Source organism: Apodemus sylvaticus, chromosome X (assembly GCF_947179515.1).
Source record: "Apodemus sylvaticus chromosome X, mApoSyl1.1, whole genome shotgun sequence".
NCBI lineage: Eukaryota > Metazoa > Chordata > Mammalia > Rodentia > Muridae > Apodemus > Apodemus sylvaticus.
The window spans coordinates 98729170-98750648 of NC_067495.1; the positions used below are offsets into that span (position 1 = coordinate 98729170).

The following is a 21479-nucleotide window of genomic DNA, read 5'->3' on the forward strand; positions in this document are numbered from 1 at the left end:
ATACAAATTCATTCCTCTGATTATTGACTTTCAGGTTTTTTATTTTATTTTATGTATATTGGTGTTTTGTCTGTGTAAGGGCATCAGATTCCCTGAAAGTAGAATTATAGACAGTTGTGAGCTGCCATGTGGGTGCTGGGAATTGAACCTGAGTCCTTTGGAAGAATAGCCAGTGTTCTAACTGTTAAGAGCCATCTTTTCATTCCCAATTTTCAGGCTTTTCAAATTTAGCATAAATTGCTAAAAACTCCATTGTGTTTCTCATAGCATGGTGTTGCAAAGTTTGTTTATTGATTATTTTTGGACTCACAATTCTATTTCCTTAATGTCAGTGTTTTAATTGTGGTTTCATACTGTGTTTTGAAATTGGGAAGTGTGTGTTCTTTCATGTTATTGCTCTCTGTTCTGTTTTCCAGACAGGGTCTCTCTTTGTAGTTCTGACTGACCTAGAACTCACTATGTAGATAAGGCTGGCTTTGAACTAGATCCGCCTACTTCTGCCTCCCAATTGCTAAGATTTGAGGCTTGCATCTTAACACTGAACCAGTGTTATTGCTCTTTATTAAGATCGTTTGGATTTTATTGGTCCCTTATAATCCCATAGGATTATCTTCTTAGGAAGAGTACTTTCAGTCTTTTGCCATTTAATATAATGATAAAAGTAGACTTTTTTTTCAATAAATGCTATATATAAAACAGGAATTTTCATTCTATTGCTAGTTTAGTTAGTATATTCTTTTATCACAAAAGTGGTTCTGTCAAATGTTTTTTTTTCTGTGCTTATTGAAATGTTAGATGATTTCTTCATTCTATTAATAGAATGATTAAGGTTGATCTATTAATAGACTTGATACTATTACATTGATTGCTTTTCATATTTATATTTATATTCATGTTCACCTTTATATTTCTGAAATAAGCCCTAATGTTTGATAATAATTTAGTACCTTTAAGTTGATTGTGAGTATAGTTTTAGAGTATTTTGTTAAGGAATTTTACATTTATAGTCATAATTGTAAAGGACACTGGTCTCTAATTTTCTTGTGTCTATCTATGTATTAGGGTTTGCTGGAAGAACAGAACTGATAGAATAAATACATAATAAATAGAGACTTATTAGATTGGCTTACATGATGTAGCATGTAAGCTACTACTTACAGTAGTAGTCATCTCACAATGGAGAGGCTGAAAACCCATGAAGCTGATGTCTCAGTAGTTTCAATCTAGTGCTGTATGTCTGGAGATTTTGTGGAGAGTCACTAGTCTTTAGCCCATGTTGGAAGCTCAAAAGTGGCTTCTAATATCAGCAAAGGAACAGAGCAGCAGCCACAACAGAGCAAATAAAGTTGCCAATAAAAGTGAAGTCCAGAGGGTTAAAAAGAAAGCCTCCTTCTGGCTTTAATTTTAATTTTTTTGTATCTGCAGTGCCATCCACATTTAGGGTAGGTCTTCCCACTTTAAATGGTCCAACAAAGAAATTCTCTCACAAGAGCACCTAGGGGCTTGCCTTTTATTTGATTCCTTATCCAGTCAGTTGAACAAACAAGCTTCACAGCCTGTAAGGCTTGGTTATCGGAGTTAGATAGGTCTCTTAGAAAGACTTAGCCATGGTGGCGCCTTGTATTTAATCCCAGTACTTAGGATGTAAAGGTCGGTAAGTGGATCTCTGTGAGTTCAAGATCAGCCTGCTCTAGACAGTGAGTTTCATACCAGCCAGGAATACATGGTGAGACCTTGTCCCCCCAACAGATCAAATAAAGAAAGAAATAAGCAAGCAAGCAAGCAAATGTAAACAAGATAAGCAGGTTTATAAGTTGTAGCCCATCTAATACTATGGATATATGTAATCACAAAGGTGCTATGTAGGTGATGAAAGGTTTTATATGTCAAATGAGAAAATACTATGAAATGTTCTTCAAGAGAGAAGTGTTTCCTGACTTATCACTTATGCCTTTAATGATTAAAGCATTGCAAATGCTAAGATGCTACTCCATCCAAAGATTAAGATCTTGACTTGTAGAGTAGCTACTGTTGTTTTTGTCCAGCCATCCACTTGTAAGAGCAAGTTGCTGAGCCATCTCTATAGCCAGACTTCCTACTTGTGTTACAGTATAGTTATTCTGCTCCCATGGATATCGAATGTTTAAATATGTTAGGAAGTTTGAAATGCTTCCTTATCTTTGTGAGATATTATTAATTCATATTAAGCATTATCAAATATTAACTAATATTAAGTAAATCATGACTGCAACATATTGTTATGACTAACAGAGCAAAATCATTGTGCTTGGAGGTTAAACATTATCAACTGTGAGGGTTAAAATCTATATCTATTTAAACTTTTGAGCAAACGTTTTGGTGCTACTATAGTTAACACAAGTGATTCACCTATTCTTTGGAAAGTTATTTTTGACTAGTCAGACTTTCAGAAACCATCTCTGTTGTTGAGCAGGAAAGCTTAGAGGATGTAAAGAGGGAGTAATTCTGCTGTCACACTTTATATCGAGAAGTGCAATCTGAACACATCAGCTGTTACAGAAATGAGGTTACTCACAGAATCCTGCTATATCTTGCAGAAAATATGACAGAGGTTTGATTTAATTCTCTCCATGTGCCACAGCTACTGATGATGGTAGAAAGAGATTGAATACAGTCTATGAAAAATACAGGATAAGACTTTTTAAGCATTTTTTATTCTGAATACTCTGTCAATTATAAAGTGGGAAATTGCTGGCCTAATATATAGGCGCTAATACAATTAATTGGGCTGTACACCTGCTAATGTAGCTGCTTATGTTCAATTGACTACTTGGCATTTTCACCTACCTGTGTTGTGAATGGGCCTGGTCCTGTTCTTGTGAACCAATCCCCTAATGAATAAAGAACCCAGTGAGAGAGGAAGCAGGAGAGAGTTAGGCCTGTTTGGAACCAGGGCAGCAGAGGGGTAAGATGTGGCTTGGCGGAATCAGATTTTATAAGGCTTACAAGATTAGGTTTTAGTTGTTGCGCTCAGAGATTGAGTTACCATTCTTTCTGAACTAAGTTTGTGTTGGCGGTTTCCTTCATGTGGCAGCTCATCTGGGTTCAAGAGAGAAAGGTATGGCTGCCAAGCGTGGGTTTGCCTGAAGTGCTTCACAAAGGCTGTGGATGATTGCTGTGGTAGCCATCTGCCAGTGGGAACCTAGAGAGCTGGGTGAAGAGACTGTGGAGTTCAGAGTCAGAATCTCCAGGAGATAATAGCAGGTCAGCCATTGTCTGCCAGTGCATGGCCAGCCAGGCCACCAGGGCAAAGGCACAAGTGCAGGAATGAGCTGGTTCTACTTTTTTAATATTTCCTGCAACACACCTGAATACCTTTGTTTCTAAAAAGCATGAATCATAACTAAAAATTTCTAAAATGCTTATCTGAGTTTCAATGATCACTAAGGTCTTTAATTTAGAGCCGTAGTATTATTTTGTTCTATGGCTGCCTTACACTATTGGTTGCCCTCGCTCTACTTCCTGAGTATTACAGGCATGTGCTCTAACCATGCCTGGCTAAAGTATCTTTTAATTGATATAAAGATATATGTGTTACCATATTTAAAATGCAGTTTTCCATGTTTAATTTTCTTAATCGTTGCCTTTCTTCCTTTTATAAGTTACCAGGCAGTGACATTGCCAGTGGAAGCGATGTGCTTTCTGACGTCATACCCAGCATTCCAAGTTCACCTTGCCTGGTTTCTAAAAAGAAAAACAAGCACCGGAATCTAGATGAGCTGGCTTGGAGTGCAATGACAAATGATGAGCAGGTAAGTATGGTGACAGTCTTGGATGTTGACATTCTTAAATTAAAAGTATATGTGGAAAAGAACTTACATGTAGAGGATGTAAAGCCCCTTTTATTACCTCTTTGTAGCCACTGAATTATGTGAATTATTTAATAAGTCTAAAATTGAGTTTCAACCTTTTTTTCTAGGAAACAAGTAAAATTATGACATGTTAGTAATGATCCTAAGGAACAATCAGCTTTCTTGTTCAGACAGTAGATGGTTCTTCATTGGAGCCTTGGGCAAAACAGTTCTTCTAATGTCTAAAACGTGTCACAATTCACATAGCAAAGGTCAGGTTTTAACACTGGCATTGTTTGTTGTACTTCTTCACATAGGTGGAATATATTGAGTATCTGAGCCGTAAAGTCAGTACTGAGATGGGCCTCCGGGAGCAACTTGACATTATTAAAATCATTGATCCTTCTGCTCAGATCTCCCCTACAGACAGTGAGTTCATTATTGAACTTAACTGTCTCACAGATGAAAAACTGAAACAGGTATGTAAAGTAAATATAGATTGTTTATCTACTGAAGATGTCACCATCTTATAAAGTGTAGGCTTATGTAATCATGTATATTCATAGGCTATCCAGGCCAGAATCACTGCTGTGAAATGTAACATTACAAAGAAAATGATGCTGAGCTAAGAATTGTAGCTCAATGGTACACTGTAGTGTGTGCAGAGAGCCCTGAATTCAACCCCTGGTACTGCCAAGAAAAAAAATGATGTTTTGTGTGTCTCAAATAGTAATACCTGTCTGGTCAGTGAAGATCTAGACTCTGCCTTTAGTTCTCTAGACCTTGAAACTTATTTCACCATTTAAAGAATGGCTTGCTTAGACTAAGGTCTAGATTAGTGCTCAGTTTAAAACAGATGAATTGTCAGACTCAAGGTACTAATTAGGACCTGGAGTGGTGACAAACATCTGTAATCCTAGCACTTGGGATACAGAGCTGGAAGGATGAGAAATTCCTTGACTAGTTAGGAACTTCAAGGCCAGGCTAGAGGCTGCATGAAATCCTGCAGGAATCCCCCAGGTTGTACTCAATGAAAGCTGCACTGGTGGGACAACTGAGCCTGGGCAGGCGCTTTGAGCTGTACAGTTTTGATCACTTCCAAATAACATGTTCGCTACACCTTTGCTCGGGCACATGCTCTAACAGAAATGTTTTTAAAATCTCTCTTTTTGGTGTCTTGTGCTTAGCATTTGTGAAAATTCTCTCATTTCTCACAACAGTAATGTTTTTCCACCTTTCAGCTAGTGTTCTCTAGTATGGTAAGTTGATGTGTTGCATTTAAAATCAGGTACCATTGTACCCCTCACCAAAATTAAGGGGGAAATGCACACTCATCAGAGACAGAAAAGATTCTTCATTACTTAAATCTTTAGTGGAAACCATTGAAAATCTAATCACATCTGTTTTATTTTTGTTGTTTTCATTTCAGTGTTCTTAAAATTCAAATTCTGAAAAGCATAGCATTTGCTATATAATATTTTATATTTTTAAAATATAGGTCTATGCTTGAACACTGCTGATTTTGTAATTCATCCTTTCTTTCCTTCTATTCCTTTCCTTCATGCTGTTCCTCCCCTGCTCATCTCTGGGGTATTGTTTTCAAATAGTCTCAGTCTGTAGCCCAGACTAGACGTGAATCTAATATTAAACTCAAGCTGGGCAGAATTAATGTACCTGACTTGGTATTTATTTCTAAATTTAGATATTTCTTATGACCTTTAATTCCACCTTTTTTATGCATTTAAAGCGCTTTGGACATGTGCTCCAGCATCTCAAGGGTAGGATATCAAGGTGCAATACTCACCAGTGCTTGTCTGTGTGTCCCAAGGTCAGAAACTATATCAAGGAGCATAGCCTCCGTCAGCGGCCTACAAGGGAGGCCTGGAAGAGAAGCAACTTTAGCTGTGCAAGCACCAGTGGAGTGAGCGGTGCCAGCGCCAGTGCCAGCGCCAGCAGCAGCAGTGCCAGCATGGTCAGTTCTGCAAGCAGCAGTGGGTCCAGTGTTGGAAATTCTGCTTCAAACTCCAGTGCCAACATGAGTCGAGCACACAGTGACAGCAACCTATCTGCAAGTGCAGCAGAGCGGATTCGGGATTCAAAAGTAAAATGTCTAATTAATGCAAAACTTTACCTTTCCATATTAACATTATTACTCCTTTGCTTAACCTTCTTGGAAACTAAAAGTTGTCCCACTGTCTAGATGCCTGTGGGTTTTGGTTTTGATTGAACAGGTAGAATGCTGTGCTGTTGAGCAAAGGGCTTTCAAATACTCTTAACCCACAACCATGTCACCTTCAATGTTCTCTGCTTTTTATGTTCATTTTCATTAAGAAATATTGGAAATAAGATTGCAACTCACTACTAAGCAAATCTCACTATGTTGCTGATGTCTGTTAGACCCTTAAAAAAACTGTTGTGTAGGTCTTTGGTTTGTGTGTGTGTGTGTGTGTGTGTGTGTGTGTGTGTGTGTGTGTGTGTGTATGCCTGTGTGTTTAGTGTTTTCTTGATGTTACAACCTTAACTTTTCCTTGACTAATCAAAAACTATAAGGCTTTCCATAATCTGTTCTCTTCTTCCATAGTTGAAACTTATTGTTGAGCACTTTAAAACGAAAGTTGAAGTGTACATGGAATGGTTATGTGGCTTACCATGGGAATATGTATGGTACCTTGCAATGGCACAGACTAGAGCAATTTAAAGATGAAAGGAAAATGTCTTTGGGAACCCATTAGTGATCAAAAGATGAACAATGATTCCTTCCCCATTTTGCTTCATTTGTTTTGTGTTGTTTTTGTCAAAGTGGGAGAAACAAACACATTTTTATTTGTTGCCAAGGAATTTCACTGGCTATGTGGCAGTTGTCTTTTGGTTTTTGTTTACCAGTGATGAGGATTGAATAGCCACTGGGTTCCTGACAGGCTTTTAAGATAGCATTTGCCTAATTATTACGAAGGCATGTTTCTTTCACAGCCACTGGAAACTTTTTAGTCCTCTGGGGAAAATGTACCTTAAAAGCATAAGCATTAGGAATTTAAGCAATGTTTTCTGCATTTTAGATTCAGTTTTGTGTCCTAGTATTTTAATTTGTTGTGTTGATACCAGTACACCCTAATTTGATTTAAAAATACAAATTTTCAGAGTATCTTGTTATCCATAGCTAGCCCAAATGATTATCAGCCCTTCCTAGCCAGTGAAATGCCATAAAAATAGAATCTTACAGATTTTTTTTAAAAACATCTAAGCCAATGGCTTACTTATTAGTATAAGAATCACTCTGTAGAGAAATTTGAACAACTTAACATTTGGAATTAGATCCACCAACCCTGGCCTGTATATAGCAATATCTAAACTTTACTGACATTTTCTCTCTCTCTTTAACAGAAGCGATCCAAGCAGCGAAAGCTACAGCAGAAGGCCTTCCGCAAGAGGCAGCTGAAGGAGCAGAGGCAGGCACGGAAGGAGAGGCTCAGTGGGCTCTTCCTCAATGAAGAGGTGCTTTCCTTGAAAGTGACTGAGGAAGACCATGAAGCAGATGTTGATGTTTTAATGTAATAGGGTGAATCGATCAGTGTTCTTTCGAAGCATTATTCTCTCTCATTAGTTTACATGCATCTTGACCAAAATTTTGGTTAGGGTTGTGCTGATGTACCATTAATAATTTAGGCCAGTGGTTCTCAGAGACTAGCCCCAACACCTGCAGCTTTCAGCATCACCTGAAAAGACCTTAGAATTGTGTTTGGGCCACATTCCAGACCGGGCAGTGTGGATTTGGAGCAGCACTGTGTTTTAACTAATGCCAGATTCTTCTCATGCACATTCTCATTTAAGGACCACTGGTAAATGTCTTAACTACTTTAACTTTATGATGATTAAGTAGGCTTTTCAAAGACTACTGCATTTATAGTTGGGGAAATTTCAAAGTACTGATGTCAACTGTTTTATTTTGTCAGTATATATTTAGGGTCTGTAATTCAGTTCTCTTCATAATAAAAAAATTTTTTTTTAGTTTAGTTTTTTTAAAGGGCCATTGTTTAATTCTTACTTCCTAGGGGCAAATCTTTTTTCAGGTGAGGGTGCACATAAGGTATGCATTGCTGTTTACAATAGTGCCTTTATTAGGTTTACTTTGATTTTCATTAATTATTAATGCAAAGGTATTAAAAACGGGCCCTAATCTTTTCCAATTAGATGTGGGGTTTTTTTTTGGTTTTCTCTACATTATGTCAAGTGAGAATCATTTCCGCAAGTGATAACTACTGAGAAAAATAATGCTATATTAGTGAAATTTTAGACTTAATGTTGTATTAAGTTTCGCGTGGAGATTCCAGTTAGGCAATGATACCAATCAAAATTTCCCATTACATCCTTAAAGTTTAGGCTGTCAGATAATCTCCAAATTAGAACATTTATCTGTTTCTCTCCATCAAAATATTTTAATGTAGTACATCTCCAATTTCACATGTTTGACATGTGGACAGGTTTATGTTTTGAATTAACTGACAGAGCACTTGGAGTTCAACAAACTTTAGAGACTGCTATGGGTATATAAAGCAGTATGCTGTAGAAAACACCTTTGTTGGTGCCTAGTAGGACTCTTTTAAGTCTAAATGTGAAATCATGGGGTTTCGTTAATCATGTTTTCAAAGAACTCATTATCATGAACTTAGAAATAGCCTGATTCTCTTTCTTCTATGTGTCTTTGAGCATTGACATGGGCTAGAGAAGATTAAAAACTGAGACTACTGACAATCAACTTTTCTGACTTTCATGATTTTCACTTTTACTCTTGCATTTAGAAAGCAAACTGTAATCTTTTGAAAAGGCTACAGAGTTCAGATGCTAACATCATTTAACTTTAGTTCTTCAAAAAGATTAACTTAAAATTCTTAATTTTTAGTTGCTATAAAGGCTTAAATTTTACTGAATTAAAAAGTGAAGATTTAATCCTGGTATGTTGACACACACCTTTAACCCTAGCGTTCAGGAGGCTGAGGTGAGGATTTATAAGTTCACAGTAGGCCTGGGCTACATAGTGCTACCAAAATTTGGTATGCATTTAAAATTTTTAAATTTGATTTTGTTTCTTTGAAGGCTGAAGAACTGAAACTGAGGGTAAAAATTAGTACCTTGCACCATTGCTGAGGTCCATGGTCTGGCTGTAACTTTTGAATGCCTAAGATCAGAATTTAAAGTGCTACGAAGATAAAGGCATGAATATGTGTGCTTTCAGTTAAAGTAGTATTTCTGACTTTCCTCCTACCTCCTTTGGTACTCCATCTTAGTTTACAGGGACCAAAGAGATTTGGGGTCAGATCCTAGAATACTTAATAAAGAATGTACTCAGTTTTCCCTTCTAAGTACAGAAATAGAAAAAAAGAAGAGAAGCGAATACATCTAAGCTGTCTTCCCTTAGTCATAACAAACTTCCACAGAGGAAATAATCCACACGTTCTTCCTATTCTCTAAGGAAGGTGGACCACATTGAGATCCAGGGCAACATTTATCCATCACCCACTTGCAAGCTGTTTATTTGTTGATGCTCAGTAAAAGAAAATCCAAAACCAGTTCAGGATATAATTTAAGACTAATGTCTGTCTCTATTCTCCCAAAAATCATGTAGTCTTCTTAACTTAGATTTAACTTAAGTCACTATTAAATAAGTTTACCAAAGTGCCATGGGCTAATTTTAAATGTCTATAAAGGTTTGAGTATTTATAGAAGTACGTCATGAAAATTTGTGTAAGTCCAGATTCGCTCTGTGTTAGAACTGGAATGTAAAGTGTCGATTTGGTGGAGATTGAAAATACTTCTTTCATTTAAAAGTAAAAAAAAGAAACATGGGACTCCTAGAGTTGTTTATGATCTAAGAGAGAGAAAAAGAGAGATTAAAATCTTTCTCCTTCCCTCTAAAACAAACTATCGCAAAAGGGCAAAAGTCTCATCGTGTCTTTGTTATCTGTGCTCTGTTATCTGTTAGGATGTTTTGTGTAGATAATTCAGGAAGAATTGTTGAAATAGGTAGTAATTTATTAAATCTGGTATCTCTACGAGGTATATTTAAAACAACTTCAAGTCAGCATCTTTTCCCCCTTTTCAGTGGAAAATCTACTTAATCAGTTAATTAAAAGGAAAATCAGGGAAACCCAACTCAAAAGTGTTGAATCTATCCTACTCCAGTAACAATGGCTATCAAGAAAACCAAAAGCAAATACTGGTGAGAAGAGAAGATAGGAAGGAATCTGTATATACTGCTAGTGATGGTAGAAACTGTCTATAGCAGTGGAAATCAGTATGGGAAATCAGATCTCATGATAGAGCTATACTATCCTTTGATATATGCTGAAAGTAAACAAACTGAGCATATGACAGGGATTTGTGTGTGTACTTCCATGTCTATTGTACTATTATTCCCAATAGCCAATAAATGGATGCCCATCAGCAGATGGATAGATAAAGAAAATGTAACATATATACAAAGCAGAGTTGTATTCAGCCATAATGAAGACTGGAATTATGTCACTTGCAAGAAAAGAGATGGAACTAGACAGAGATCATGTTAAGCAAATCAAGCCAGATTCAGAAACACAAACATTGCATTTTTTTACAAGTGGAATCTAAATTTGATAAAATGCAACACATGAAACTCTGGTGAAAGGGGAGCAAAAATAGTGAGTGTATATGACTGCAGTACATTATAAATATGTGTGGATAAATAAATGAAAGAATGAAAGTCCAGATTTTGTTCCAGTGTTGGTTATCTTCTGGCCACAACTGACAGTGGAGTGAATAAGTCTCCTCTTTATAGATTTATCCAGAGACTTTTTATTAGAGATCTTGTAAGAGTATGTCAGTCCTCACTACAGCTTTTTAAAGTGTGAACAATGAATTAAGCAAAATGCCATGTATTTTTATACAGTTTTTGCAAACAATTAAAGGAAGGTGTTGTTTTAGAATGTAGTAAGTTGTAAAGGGCTAGTTCATTCTATCTTACCAAGAACTTAAAGTAAAACGACACTTTTTCTTCATTCTTTGGTAGTGAGAGTTTAGTTGACTTCCTCCATTGTTTGGGTAAGTTAGACATTTCTAAATTAAGTCCCAGAAACTGATTTATAAAAAATGACCTATCGTATGGGTAGATGTCTCATTTTTTCTAGCTTTTAAAAAGTGGTAAATTCCCTCAAAAAGGAAAAACAAATTATATGAAACTATTGTATAAAGATATCCAGATTCTGATGAGCTTTAAACATTGTAAAATTTATTATATATCTTCATATTTAAGCCAAAAATGTTACAACATAAACTCTATAGCAGTCTTTTGGTTTTGGGTTCTCAGCCTTTTTGTTCATGGCTTCTCCGTAGCCTCATGTGCCTTAAAATCAGATAATCAGATTGGTATAATTTGGTTCATATAATGCTCATGGTGTTTGGATATTAGTAAAACTTAACAATCAGTAGTAATAGAGTATAAAACAAAATAAAAACCTTCAGATCTTAGACTCATTTGCTTAAAACTAGTTCTGGTCCACCAGATTAATGAAGGGCCTTGCATTTACATAAAATTTTGCTTAATATATTTTTTCCCACTGAAAAAAATCTGAGACTAGGACACTCTTTTATTTCCTTTTTCTTTTTGAAACAGGGTCTCCCTATACATTCTAGGCTAGCCTTGCACGTGTGTTGTTGCCCAGGCTGGTCTGGAACTTGTGATCTTTCTCCTTAGCTTCCCTGATGTTTGGGACCCAGATGTGCCTGGGGAATATATCTGTTTAAACTAGGTGAGTTTTATCAGAAAAGAAAATTTTTAGGGTCTGTACAAAAACAATTGAAGAGCCAAGATTATATAGGAAGGAGCTTCTTCTGTTAACTTTAAAGACTCTTTAGATTCATTTGTGTAATTGTTGGGGCATCCTATTCTCCTTGCTTTAACAAATTGACTCTTAGCATTGTCTTCAAGAACTCTTCTTGGGAATTGATGGAAGGTAAAGTTAGTTTGAGTTGCTGATAGTATAGTTCATTTGTGTTCAATAATAGTGTTGATGTTGAATGCACTGGCATTCATCTTATTTAAATTAGAGATAAATTCCATCTTTAAAGAGATTATTAGGAAATAAATAATTGAGCAAAAATCTAATGATAGCTTTGCAGTAGATTTAAGCTTGATAATGTGAGATAAATTTTATCTCAGATTTTAATATTATTAAGTAAGAAGCCTTTGAGGCATTTTGAGCTAGGCATTTCTGTCAGTATATAATTTGGAAGATAGTCCTTAAAATACTTGAATTTGGTCTCTGAAAAATAAAATAAAATAAAATAATTTATGTTCTCTATGAGACTTAGAAGGAACTCTGGCAGTTCCTATAACTGGCTAAGGAAGCTGCGTGGCATAGCTCAAGACCCAAGCTGGCTCACTACAATTACATTTCTTAAATTCTATAATTTGTTTGTGGCTCACTGCCCGAATATGTTTTGAATTGAGTTATTGATGTTTTAGCCTAAACCAGACAATGGCAAATTGCATTTTAATTTGACATTCATGCCAAACTCAGAAAAACCAGTGTGATCTTTTCTGATCTCAATATGTAGTAATTTTTCTTTATTGTCAGGTTTTTTCTATTACATCTTTGTGGTGAATGGGATGTGTGGAAATCTGTGTTCTTTTTTTGTAGTGATGGATGGAATAGAAAAGGGAAGAATTACGTAATTAATGAATATCTGTTTTGACAATGTCAATATAAATGTGGGATTACTGTGTACAGATGACAGGTACACACTTAAGTTGGCTGAATTGTTTAGAAGGACAGCCATGACTTGTTCTGTGAAGTTGCTAGTTCTTAAATTGAAGCTGATCTCTTGTGTTTGTTTACATTGACATTTCAAGGCTTTTGGAAAATGGGGCTGATAGTGTCTCTTCCTACAGTGGGTGAATTTAATTTCCTGTTTATATTAAAAATAATACATAAGTCTTTGTGTTGGCAATTTAATAGGACTGTTACCAAAAGAAGTTAATAATAATCATAAATATACATAAAACACCTCATAGATGGTTAAGAGTTGCAAATTATGGGACTTTCCACTCCCCTTCTTTTCAAAAAGTAGTTCTGTAGAATCAATATAACCAAAGCAAGTAGGAAGTTGACTGGTTTGGAGAATCTACAAGTAGTCTTAAATACTGTAAAGTATCAGATTGTCAACCAGGACTTTTTTCCTATATTCCTGCTAAATGTATGCTGAATTAATGCACTTTTGTACATACGACAGTCTTCTGGACATTCTGTACTTAGTACAGTGTATATAAAACCTGGCTTTTTTTTTTCTTGAAGCTCTGTGAGGGGATAAAAATAGTTATAATACAATTGGTTTCTCTTTTGAGTTCCTTCTTGCACATGAAAATATTTCAGCAGGTATATCTAAATGAGTTTGTGTGGTTGTAACTGAAGCTGGCTATGTGATGGAGCTGCTTTTTGAACCTAGTATCAGAATTAAAGAGTCATTTTGGTTATTAAGAATTTTGGTACTCATACTATCCTAAGTATATCTCTTTCACTGCTGCTTATAACTTTTTACTCTGAATCAGCTCCTTTCAAAGTTCCATCCCAGAATATTTACTACTAACAGAGAATTGCCATTTTCTTTGGTTCACAGTTTGATTAGACTCTATAAACTTGTTTTGTAGGGGTCTCACTTTCCCAAAAGTCATGAGCAAAACTTTTTTCCGAAGAGATCAGATTTCTAGAGAGATTATCATTCACACAGTAAGTGAAAGTTACTAGTAAGTGAAAATTAGGTCAAATTTTTGTTGACAAAAGTGGTCTATTTTGCTTAAAAGATTCTGCTGTAGAATCTTTTAAAGTTAAATTTCCAGAAATGAAATGTCTATGATCAGTTGTATGTATAGATTCAGGTGCCATTCTGGATTTTGTGTATGTAGGAGGTTTTTTTTTGCTTTCTGTTTTTCTTGGGGTTTGGGTTTTTTTGGTCAACAATGTTATTTCTTGCCCCTAAACAGACATCTGTGATTCTTTTCTTCTTTGGGGAAAAAAATCTTAGCCTGTTTTTATTTTAGTTTCACAGATTGGCAGGATTATTCTCAAAATGTTTTATGTGAGTAAATATGTTCATTTATTAGTCAATGATAGATTAATTAAGATTGTTTAATGGAGAAGGCAGTCTTATTCTTGCTGTCTGTAACCTTTCATTTTTAATAAATGTGAGTTAGATACTAAGTAAAACATGCATGTGTGTGTTGTCTCTTTTTTAAGATAAGCATAGCTGTATTGTCCTTATGGTAGGCACCAGACATATGTGACTGCAAATGAACTGAAAATTATTTCAAGAGCCCAATAGCCACATGTGGCTTTTTGTTTTGGAAAGCACGGGATCTAAAATGTTCCACAATGCTGGGCATAGTGGTTTCTTTAATCCCAGCACTTGGGTAGTGTTTGCCTTTGTGAATTCGAGGACAGTCTGATCTACAGAGTGAGCTCTGGGGCAGCTAGAGTGAGACCCCTTCTCAAAACAAAGTAAGTTTTAAACCCTTAATAAGTGTTAAATGTTCCACAATCACAGAAAATTCTTGTGGAAAGTTCTGCTATAGAGACAGGATGGTTTCTCTACTGATCATTATCATTCTACCAGTGAACAATAAGTAGTGGTTACATTATAAGTTGATTTGTGTATTGTCTATGTGACAACCCTGGTTAAAGAAGAAGCCATGAATTTGGGAGGGAAGGTGTGATCAGACATGGGAAGGGTAGACAAAGGTAGCAAGGAGGGAGAAAAGATGTAATTACATTTTAATTAAATAAAACATTCTTACAAATATAAAAAATATTAATCTTCATTAATTCTTGTGATAGGAGATTCTAATAGAGTCGCTGCTTTCTTGAGCCTAACAATATTATATAGCTTCTTGCTGTTCACATCTCATTGAAGTAAGTAGACTGTTACATTGCATTAACCATGATTTTTGGTGATAGGTTGAAAGTTACTAGATTAAGGATTTGTTTTTTTAAGCATAACATTATTCACTGGGATGCTATAATCACTATTATTTTTATCTTTAAAATAGCAGATGACCAGGTTTATGTAATTTTAAGTTTGTAGTATAAAAAAACTTGAACTAGACAAAATAGAATACTGAATCCGTCTATAACCCATACCTACTTCAACCTTATCAGCCCAACTGATCTTATTTCTTTTACTTTCTCCACACTAATGTGTGTGTATAGGTGTGTGTGTATACATAATATGTGTGTATATGCACATACATATGCATTAATAAATCCTATTTATTTGTGCTCTATTTATTTGAAATAAAAACCATGACTATTATTGTTACTAATTTCAAAAATAGTTCTATGTTTTCTTGGCACTGATCTAAAATGGTTACTTTTTCTATTGCTTGAAGCATTCTGGTGGTGCCCTGCTCCCTGCCCTCTCTCACCTTTTCTTCTCTCTTTTGAAAACAAGGTCTCAGCGCACCCTTGAACTTCTGCTCTTCTTGCCAAGCCCTGGGCTTGCAAGCATGTGCCAACACAGCTGCTTCCTGCAGTAACAGGAATGGTACCCAGAGCATCATGCATTCTAGGCAAGCACTCTACCAGCTGAGCTACAGCTCCAGGCCCTTGACCCTCGTGTATATTAAAGTAGGATATCTATTGTTTTTTATTCAGAAATAAATTCTGCTTATTTTCCTCAGTACTTTGTTCTAGAAGACTTTTTAACTCAGTACTGAGTCCCCAGGCAGAAGGAAGGGAATACTAGGTTTTTTTTGTTGTTGTTGTTCTTTCTTTGTGTGTGTGTGTGTTTGTTTCGAGACAGGGTTTCTCTGTATAGCTCTGGCTGTCCTGGAACTCACTTGGTAGACCAGGCTGGCCTTGAACTCAGAAATCCGCCTGCCTCTGCCTCCCGGAGTGCTGGGATTACAGGTGTGCGCTACCACCGCCCAGCGGAAGGGAATACTAGTTCACAGTGACTCCAAGTACATCTGTGCCTCTGGATCCCAAGAATTTTTTTTTCATGGGCTGGGGATATGGCTCAGTGGATAAGGTGCTTAGTGTGAAATCATAAAGACCGTAGCAAATTTCCAGTGCCTCTTGAAAGCCACACAAGCCAGATGGGTGTAGCAGCTTCCTATAATCCTAGCACTTGGGAAGCAGAGATGGAATGCTTGAAGCAAGTTAGTTGGCTAGACTAGCTGGAACCAGTGAGTTTAGGGGTTCAGTAAGGTACCCTGCCTCAGTAAATGAAGAGGAGAGCAATCAAGGAAGATAACCTGATGGAAATTGAGGTGTTCATATAAGTATTCACAAGCACACTCATCCCCTCTGTACATGTGTACACATACATGCATGTACCTCTCTCTCTCTCTCTCTCTCTCTCTCTCTCTCGCTCTCTCTCTCACTCTCTCTCTCTCTCTCTCTCTCTCTCTCTCTCTCTCACACACACACACACACACACACATACACAGAATTTCCTTATCAAAATTACCCCAAGTGGTAAAGATTTGATTATGAAGAATTTCATAAAAATTAAGTAAGAATATAAAAGAAAATCGAGAATTTTACTTTTTCCCCCATTGTGTATTATTACCAGTTAGGTAATACAACTTAAGAGTTTGCGGGGAATTATTATAACAATAATGGTAAGCCAGCCTTGGAGTTACCAGTAGTAGGTTTAAGGGCTGGTCTTTGCTGAGCAGTGGTGCTGCACGCCTTTTAATCCCAGCATTTGGGAGGCAGAGGCAGGCAGATTTCTGAGTTTGAGGCCGGCCTGGTCTACAGAGTAAGTTCCAGGACAGCCAGGGCTACACAGAAAAACCCTGTCTTGGGAAAAAAAAAAAAAAAAACCGAAAATTGGGAGGAGCTGGGCTTCAGAATTTCTTTCTTTTTTGCTTTGTTTTTCTTTCTCTTAGTAAACTTCGTTCTTTTACATGTTGGTACATGTACACTCTGTATTTTTGATCCTACACCCCCCCCAATTTTCCTCTGGGCCTTACTAGCACCCCTCTCTAAATCTCTTCTCCCTAATTGTTCTTTTGTGTCCCACGGAAAATTATCAGGACTGTCTGTATGATCCCGAGGTTTGGAACCAACCATCACAGTCTGGTAGACTCACAAATGGATACACCCTCCTCCCAGAATCTGTTCTTTGGCCTATGGGTTTCTAGTCCACTGAGGACCCCACTTTTGTGGACTCTGAGCCAGATGGGCAGCTCCTGTGAGTCTGCGGTTCCTGTGTTTGTAGCCTGCTTAGAGAAAGCTGTCTTGTAGCCCCTCTCCCAAACCCCCAGCTCTTAGATTCTTTCTTCCTCCTTTTGCACTGTTCTGAGATGTTCTGAGAGCTTTAAGCAAGTGGTCTGAGCCCCCAACAGCTTTTTATTGCTCAGCATTTTGTACAGCCATGAGTCTTTGCCTTTATGTTCATTCTGAGTAGAGTCTTTCCCCTGGATACAAACAAGTATTTGGGGGAGGGGTTCACACTGAGTCAGGTCATCTAAACAGCCATCTTAGGTGTTGTTTCACAACTTGCCCCCCCCTCCCAGGTCAAAAGTTCCTATTTGTTGCTGGTGCTGTTTGGCCAAGTGAACAGTCTGAAGTTAGCAGGGAAATCCCTTTCTCCCTGCTTCCATTGTAAAGATGAGAGAACTTAAAACTAAACTGAAAGTGGTCTGCTATAAACCGTCTGTGACACAGACAGAGCCAATTCAAGATCCAAAAGTTTCAGGACCTTTTTATACCCTCAACCCTAAAGTTTTCTTATAAATTTGCTTTATTTGGAGTCATTGCCCCCCAAAAAGCTTTATTCTCAGGCTCCTCTATGTATTTGATGGCTTTTGGGGGGTGGGGGCAAGAATGGTCAATTTCTGTCTGCCTAGATCAAGAGTTGAAATTGTAACAGTAAGGTGCTTGACAATTATGGAGATCTGAGTTCAAGCCTCTAAAATCACATTTTAAAAATCCTACCCAACTATACAGAACTCTAATCCCTGAACTGTGAGAGAAAGAGAGGTGTACCATGTAGTCTTAACTGAATTGATGACTTCCACATTCAGTGTGAGAGACCCTGTCTTCAGAAAACAAGATGGAGAATGAATGCAGAAGACAGCATCAACTTCTGGCCTGTTCACCCATATGTAAGCACATAAACCCACGCCCGTCTGCACAGACCTCCACACTAAGATATGCGCACACACACAAGCATAAGAACTAGCAAAATCAGAATCACTTTAGAACTTGTGAGAAGCTCAAATGCTCTGGCTCTATCCCAAACCTACTGAGTAATAAATTCTGGTAGTGAGGGTCAGCAAACTGTTCTTTTTAAATCTAGTGTTGGAAATCAAACCCTAATGACATATATTAGCTGCACTGGTAGAACACCAACCTAGCATGCATAAGACATAATAAGCCTTCTCGATTATTCTGATGCATATTTAAATTTGAGAACCACTGGAATAGTGCTTCCATCTCCCTCCTGAATTCAGAGGTATTTGTTTAATTTAATTTTATTCCTTTTTTAACGTATTCTGTTTACATCCTGCTTACTGCCTGCCTCCTGGTCATCCCCTCCCACTTCTCTTCTGAGTAGTGGGTGTCCTGGGTACTCTCTAGACCCTGGCACATCAAGTCTCTGTGAGGCTAGGCACTTCCTCTCCTGCTGAGGACAGACAAGGCAGCCCAGCTAGTAGACCATATCCCACAGGGAGGCCACAGCTTTTGGGATAGATCCTGTTCCAAACTCAGAATTATTTAGGAAACTTTTAGAAAATACTTGTTCCTCCCCTCTCCTGTGTGTGTGTGTTGTGTATGTAGTATAGTGTCTGCATGTGTGTTCACATGTGTGAGTCAGTGAGGTACATGTGCTAATGTATATACATATGGAGGCCAGAAGTTGATGGTAGGTTCTCTGTCCACCTTGTTTTTGTTTATTTTGAGACAGTGTCTCACCTTATGGCTCTGGTTGGCCTGGAACTCCCAAAATAGACCTGGCTGGCCTCAAACTCAGGGAGATCTGCCTGTCTCCACCTTCTCAGTGCCAGGATCCACCTTATTTTTAGAAATAAGGCCTTTTACTGAACCTGGAGTTCCATTCTATAGCTAGACCAACTGGCCAGAAAGGTCCAGGAATCTGCCTGTTTCTGCCCTCCCCAGTCATAGGATTATATGCATATGTCACCACCACACCCAACTTTTTGTGGACACTGGGGACCTAAACTCAGGCCTTAATGCTTATGCAGTAAACACTTTACTCAGTGAACCATCTCCTGAGCTCCTGGTTCCTTTAACGTTGGATTCTGATTCAGTCCTATGTCATTTACTTTGTTACTCAAGCCTTTCCAGCTTTGGACACCATACTTTATTTTGTTTTATTTTTATCTAAGAAAGGGTCTCAAGGAGTCCTGGTTGGCCTTGAACTCCTGCCCCTACCTCTTGAATGCTGCAGAGTGAACTCAGGGCTTCACGCATGCTAAGCAAGTGCTCTATCAGCTGAGCTACATCTCCAAATTTAATGGAAACATACAGATAAAATTGCACATATTTATAGAGTACCTTGTTATGGTTTGATACCTGTATACATTATTAAATATTTAAATTGGGGTAAATGTATATGAATCAAACATATTTATGGTGAATACAAGGTCTTTATTTTCTACCTTTCTGAAATGTACAATATATTATTATCTGTAGTCATCCTACTGAGCAATAGCATACCAGAATTTATCCATATCTAACTTAGTTCTTTGACCAACTCTTTGGTATGCTGTGCCTCCAACTTTCTCCCACTTCTAGTAACAATCATCCTATTAAACATTAAATTCCATATCCAGCTCAAGAGGCCTTGTGATACCTGTCTTTCTGTGTCTGATCTATTTCCCTTGACATTGTGTTCTCTGTGTTTGTTGCTGCAAATGACAGGACTTCATTCTTTTATGGCTTTATAGTGTCCCATCATGTGTGTGCACTACATTTTCTTTATTCATTCACTGATAGACACTTGGTTTCTTTCCATTTCTTAAGCCCAAAAGTGCTCACAGGAGAGAGTACACACAGGAGAGAACTTCCCTGGTCAAAGCTTCAGGTGACTCGAATGCAGAAAACGCTAATCCCAGAACTAGAGTAAATGCTATTTGGAGTCTTCTTTGTTCCATCACTTCTGGTTCAATGTTCACCAGAGCTGTTTGCTCTTTGTAAAACACCAGTGCTGATTCAGTGAGTCTGTGGAAGGAATCACACCACTCTTAAACAAATCCGCAGGTGGTCTGAATGCCACTGATCCACTGATGTAGGAGCAGGTGACTGACATCAAGAGGCAGAACAAAGTCCAGAGAACACAGGAGGTTGCTAGGTGCATCATCTGCCTGTTGCCACTCTGTTTCCCTAGTTTAGCTTCTGTGCATTTCTTTATTCCATGTTTCACCCAACACGTCTACTATGAGTTTATACTATGCAGCTTCTAGTGTGTTTTCTAGAAGATACTCCTCTTCCCTGGGATGTTTGTTGGACTTGGTGACTACTTTATAATCACACACACACACACACACACACACACACACACACACATTTGTAATCCTATACTTGGGAGACTGAGGCATGGAAATTGGTACAAGTCACATACTGTCTTGAGTTTGAGGCCAGTCTGGGTCACAGAACCTTATGTCCGCAACAAAACAGCAAAAGTCATCACTTTTTGGATGTGACTCTGTGATTAGATTATGGGAGGAAAGCCATGACTTGTATTCCTTATTCTGTTACTGTTGGCACTTTGACCTTTCCTCTCTGTTGCTCATTGATAAAGCAATCTCCTATGCTGTGTGAGAAGGTCACACGGACAGAGGGCTGAAGGAAACATGCCGGAACATCTTGTGGAAAACAGAGCCATGGCAGCAGTCAGATGCAGAAGCTACAAAGTCGATACTTGCCAGTGAAGCCTGCAGCTGATGCAGCCTTGTGAGAAGTCCTGAGAGAGTTCCCATTTCAGCAGCTCATCTTGACTCATAGAAACCCTACTATAATAAAGTATGGAAGCTGTCCCAAATTTTAGGGGAACTTGTTATTCAGCAGTAGGTAACTGAAATGCATCATTTATGGACTAGAAATGAAACAACTTTCTGTCAGATTTTTTTTTTCATTTTCCAAAGGCAAACACAGATGTTGCTTCCTTTATTCATTTATTGGGCAATACGTGTGGAATGCCTACTAAATTTCAGGCATTGTGTTATGCTCCAGTGGATGAGTGGTAAACAAAACCACAGTCTGCCTTTTGCACTGGTTTTCAGAGTTTCAAAACAGCCAAAACACGTTTCATTAAATGGAAGACCTTTCCACACTGTCATTTGGTCTGTTTGTTAAAAATCAGTAAAGACTTTATTCCATTCTGGTTATAGCTCACATGCAGGTACTTCTGAAGTTCTGGTCTAATTTGTTTTAAGGTAACTCTAATTTGTCTTGGGATGTATTTCTTTCAGATGCTACTAAAATGTCCACTTTACATTTATTTACCTTCTATGCATATCATTCTGCCTTACAGGTAGGTTTCCGTATCTGTCTTCCCCACTAGTCCTCATTTTCTTTTTTATCTATACCTGGTGTGAAAAACACTAGTGATTTGATATTAATTAAGCTTTGTTAATCTGAGTGTTGTCACTATTTT

General features: G+C 37.6%; 1 protein-coding gene across 1 annotated transcript in view; it reads left to right on the forward strand.

The window, feature by feature from the left end:
* Fam199x (family with sequence similarity 199, X-linked) overlaps nt 1-14061 on the forward strand; it is a 30860-nt gene extending 16799 nt beyond the window's left edge. Inside the window, exons 3-6 of the mRNA XM_052171008.1 lie at nt 3642-3791; nt 4148-4309; nt 5659-5931; nt 7212-14061. Of these exons, the coding sequence (XP_052026968.1) occupies nt 3642-3791; nt 4148-4309; nt 5659-5931; nt 7212-7382 (756 nt within the window). The 3' untranslated portion in view covers nt 7383-14061. The remainder of the gene's footprint in view (nt 1-3641; nt 3792-4147; nt 4310-5658; nt 5932-7211) is intronic.
* Nucleotides 14062-21479: the final 7418 nt, after the last annotated feature.